The 4,417-nt window shown below is 53.8% G+C and overlaps 2 protein-coding genes across 3 annotated transcripts in view; both read left to right on the top strand.

Annotated features, from left to right (window-relative positions):
* Nucleotides 1-1,409, top strand: part of DNTTIP1 (deoxynucleotidyltransferase terminal interacting protein 1) — a 25,537-nt gene extending 24,128 nt beyond the window's left edge. The window contains exons 12-13 of the mRNA XM_007115503.3: nt 909-964; nt 1,050-1,409. Coding sequence (XP_007115565.1) covers nt 909-964; nt 1,050-1,188 — 195 coding nt within the window. The 3' untranslated portion in view covers nt 1,189-1,409. The remainder of the gene's footprint in view (nt 1-908; nt 965-1,049) is intronic.
* An 875-nt stretch (nt 1,410-2,284) lies between these two features.
* Nucleotides 2,285-4,417, top strand: part of UBE2C (ubiquitin conjugating enzyme E2 C) — a 3,800-nt gene continuing 1,667 nt past the window's right edge. Inside the window, exons 1-3 of one of the 2 annotated variants that reach the window (XM_007115502.4) lie at nt 2,285-2,507; nt 3,071-3,098; nt 3,871-3,957. In XM_007115502.4, coding sequence (XP_007115564.2) covers nt 2,407-2,507; nt 3,071-3,098; nt 3,871-3,957 — 216 coding nt within the window. In that variant the 5' untranslated portion in view covers nt 2,285-2,406. Of the gene's footprint in view, nt 2,508-3,070; nt 3,099-3,135; nt 3,958-4,417 lie in introns of those variants that run through there. The other variant, XM_024128659.3, reaches the window with a different exon arrangement.

The following is a 4,417-nucleotide window of genomic DNA, read 5'->3' as shown; positions in this document are numbered from 1 at the left end:
CAGGCTCCGGACGTGCAGGCTCAGCGGCCATGGCTCACGGGCCCAGCCGCTCCGCGGCATGTGGGATCTTCCCGGACCAGGGCACAAACCCGTGTCCCCTGCATCGGCAGGCGGACTCTCAACCACTGCACCACCAGGGAAGCCCAAGAAAGACTAGTTTTAAAAAAGGGATTTTTTTAATTGCCAGCCCAGGAAACCAGTGCAAGTCTATAGGTTTTCAGCTGCAGGCCCCACTCAAGGACAACCGATCTGTCACATAGTTCACAGTGCCCCTAAGATGAAGACAGTCAAATGTCTCAAGGGACACACAGTTATTCCTGACCCTAAGACTGGAAAGAAATGTCTCCCACAGAAGACTGTCTCATGTGATGGACAGCATCCGCCACATGGTAGGCTCACAAGAGGGCTCTCTTGCTGCAGACCATGGCATTGTGCTACAGTAGTTCTGCAGGCCCCCGGACAACACAGCCCAGTTAATGGACAGCAGTGCGGTTTATCGTGTTTTCCCTTTTGCCATGAAGTTCAAAACCAAATTATCTTAGTTCCAGAGTTCACATATGGCTTCCTCCTAATTTCCTATTTCCATGTATATTTTTCCACCTCTGGCCCTTTCATTTTAAGCCACCTCAGTGTCCCTTTGTAAAAGGGATGACGGCTATAAGTAAATTAATCATCATTCCCCACTCTCCCACCCATAAATTTTCTACTTGAGTGAAAGATTGTCTCAAGAAACTATTCCACAGACAGCCTCTCCCTACTTACTCTCCCTTGCTAAATTATAAACTATGACTACACTCCCCCACCTTCCAGCCCTTACATTAAGGAGACGTTTAATAAAGTAAAGTATTAATCGAGTTGGACTGAAATGAATCAGAGGCAATGACGACTCTCCTTTCCTCCTGCCCCAGGCCTACCTCCTCATTGAGGAGGACATCCGGGACCTCGCTGCAAGCGATGACTACAGGTAAAACCTGCCCTCCCCTCCCCTGGGATGAGCCTGGACCTACATCCTCTCTTGTTCCAACTCTCCTCCTCAATGTCTCTTCCAGAGGATGCCTGGACCTGAAGTTAGAGGAGCTGAAATCCTTTGTCCTGCCCTCCTGGATGGTTGAGAAGATGCGGAAGTACATGGAGACACTCCGGACAGAGAACGAGCATCGTGCTGTCGAAGCGCCTCTGCAGACCTGAAGCCAGGTCCCCTGGCTACAGTTGGCAGCCCTCCTCCAAGGCCCTCTTGCCCACACGGCTGAGGCCACTGCTGGGACTACTCCTAGATGGATCTCAGAGGAATTAAAGCTATGCCTGGGCTAGTTTGTAGTGACTCAACTGCAGAACACCCCCAGACTGGCATGTGGTTCTATATTTGTAAAGTTATTGGGATAAGAAGAAATTAAACAGTTTGTAATAAACACAGATGGTGAGCCTGCTGTGAGGTCTGCCTGTGCATGCTGACAAAACATCAAGGGCTCTAGAGGAAGTGGGTGTAGGAAAAAAGGACCAGGCACCCTTCCCCCACCCCACATTATCCCCAGGAAGCCCAGTGCCCCATGCGTATCTGCTTTGTGAGAAGAAGCTGGGGACACCATGTACCTTGCCAGTCTTCCCTGTCCCTTTATTTCTATTTTGTCACCCAACTAAGGTATGGAAGTAGCAGAATGTGGTGATGGCTGGCACCATGGGAGGTTGATGACAAACCAGAAGAAAAATACAAGGTGGCTTTTATTACCCCCATTTTACAAGTTAAAACACTAAATTATGTGCCCAAGCGAACACAGCAAACCGTTGGAGAGGCAGCCGATGAACCTGTTTTCCAATGAGGAGTCCCTGGCCCTGGCTATCGGCCTCTAGTTTTTCCCCTCGCCTGAATGTTCAGGCTCTTAAAGCCCCAACCAGAGTGCACAGGACATAATAACAGGTGGAGGAGCTGGGGTTTCCGGTTTGAGGGAAGAGTACCAAGGCCCTAAGACTGGAGACCCTCCCTTCCCCTGGGAGTAAAGGATACTGGCTGGTCGTGCCGGGTGTTCCCGACCAGTAGCCAGGCGTTTGACCTAAAAGGATTCATCCCATGTGGACTTTTTCTAGGCCCTTTAATGGTCGGCGTTTTCCAAAGGCGGCCAATCCGCTACAGCTTCGTTAATTAGTGACAACGTCTCCTGCCAATCGCCTGTCAGAAGCAGCATCCCGCCGCCCAATAGTGGTACCCTGGTGGGTGGTTCTAGCAATTGCCCGGTGACAGAGTGCTCTGGCGCGCCCCATTGGCTGGATCAAACCCAAGCGAGCCGCTGATAGGCCAGCGCTGTCGGAGGGTTACAATTCAAACGCGAGCGGAAGGGCCCGGGAACCCGCAGTTGCAGCCGCTGTCTCAGTGTAGTCTGGATTCCTGTCTCCCTTCTCAGCGTCACCCGGATGGCTTCCCAGAACCGCGACCCAGCTGCCGCCAGCGTTGCTGCCGCCCGTAAAGGAGCCGAGCCCAGCGGGGGCGCCGCCCGGGGCCCCGTGGGCAAGAGGTGAGTGGAGCGGAGGTAACAATCGCCAGGCCTGGCACAGCCTGGGCCTTTGGGGCCGAGAGCGAAGACTTCCGGGACTCCCACCTCTTCCTGGAACGGGTGAGATATGGGAGGTAGAGGGACACTCCAGGAGCTCGACTGCTCTTAGAGACCCTCCCGAAGGAGGACGGAAGGGGTATGGCCGCTGCCAGGATCCTCCGTCGGTGAACCAAGATGAAGATGCTCCGGGGACCTTCGGTGTCTTGGCTGGAGGACGGCGGGGGAGGGGGAAGGAAGGAGGGGAGAAATTGAGATCCGGCACGGAGAGAGACGCCAGAGAAGCAGACGAGGTTAAGAGTAAGCCAGAGCCGTCCTGTGGGAGCCTGGAATTAGGGAGGGTGAGGAGGACTCACTACGACCCTTTTGTGGAACTGGGGGTGACTGTGCCCCCAGCTGAGTCCGACTTCAGGGTAGAGGGAGGCCTCCGTGACAGCTGCTCCAGAGAGATTGGGTGGGAGGAGATGCACCACCTGGAACCCTGACCCATGCAGACTTCCAGGTGACGCCGAGTGCTCTTTTTGCAGGCTACAGCAGGAGCTGATGACGCTCATGGTGAGTGACGGATGCCCAGAGCCCCAACCAGTTGGTCCGCCTTCCCACCTCCCAGTCACTTATCAGTAACCTCCTCTCCTACATCAGGCTCTGTGATAGACGTGGGGGTAAAAAGATGAGTCCAGCTTGTTCTCTTCTGGGAAGAAGCTAGTCCACCTCACCTACGCACCTTTTCTCCAGAGAGTCTCTACTCCCAGTCCCGTCCTCCCACAATAAAGTTATCCCTGAAATACGGCTCTCATACAAGGCCCTCCCCCTGCCCTGCCTGGTCTTACTTCCCTGCCCTAAGGCTTATCCACACCCAACTCTCCATCCTTCTTAATATTTCTAATTCTGCCGTACCTCAGAATGCTTCCTTCCTGGACGATCTATTCTACGTTAACCCTGGATATTCAAGTCAAATCCTTCAATGACCATATTGTTTATGTTCCCAGTCCGTGAATAGTCTCTGGGCTTCGTATGTAACCAGCACTCAGTAGCATGTTGAGTTGAATTCCCAGCAGCCAGCATTGTGGTTACAGAGCTGCCTTCTGCTTCCCTGCACAACCCCTCCCTTCTTAGCCTGGCGATGAACCTCCATCATCCCAGTACTACTCCCCGGAGAGGCATGCTGAGCCCCGAGGATATAACCATTTCCTCAGGAAAGCCTATCAATTTGGCCTGGTTGCTTTATTTTGGATCAAAATGTGATGACGTTAAGAAGAAAGGGTTCACCCACCGGCCCCCCAGGAGCGTACGCTTCAGCCCAGCATGTGTTGTGTTTCCTCCCCAGATGTGTAGTGATAAAGGAATTTCTGCCTTCCCTGAATCAGACAACCTTTTTAAATGGGTGGGGACCATCCATGGAGCAGCTGGCACAGTAAGTATAGGGTTGGGGTCGGTGAGTGTGACTTAGCTGAGTCTGGGGAGAGGTGGGAGGTGAATCCAAGTGCCAGGTCTGCTTCAAGTCTTTTGGCTGGCAGGACACTCCCCTGTGCCTGTTCTCGTGCCCTGAGCCTGTGGCCCTGAGCTCCCTCTCTATAGTAAGAGGCTGTGTTTAAGGCAAGGCTCTCTCCATCTTAGATGCTGACAGGGGGCCAGACAGCAAGGAAAGGAATGAAGGACAGGGCTACCCTGGTGGCGCAGTGGTTGAGAGTCCGCCTGCCGATGCGGGGGACACGGGTTCGTGCCTCGGTCCGGGAAGATCCCACATACCGCGGAGCGGCTAGGCCCGTGAGCCATGGCGGCTGAGCCTGCGCTTCCGGAGCCTGTGCTCCGCAACGGGAGAGGCCACAACAGTGAGAGGCCCGCGTACCAAAAAAAAAAAAAACGGCCAATTG

The sequence above is a fragment of the Physeter macrocephalus genome, unplaced genomic scaffold (assembly GCF_002837175.3).
Source record: "Physeter macrocephalus isolate SW-GA unplaced genomic scaffold, ASM283717v5 random_49, whole genome shotgun sequence".
Taxonomy (NCBI): domain Eukaryota; kingdom Metazoa; phylum Chordata; class Mammalia; order Artiodactyla; family Physeteridae; genus Physeter; species Physeter macrocephalus.
This window is presented reverse-complemented; position numbering and strand designations above follow the sequence as displayed.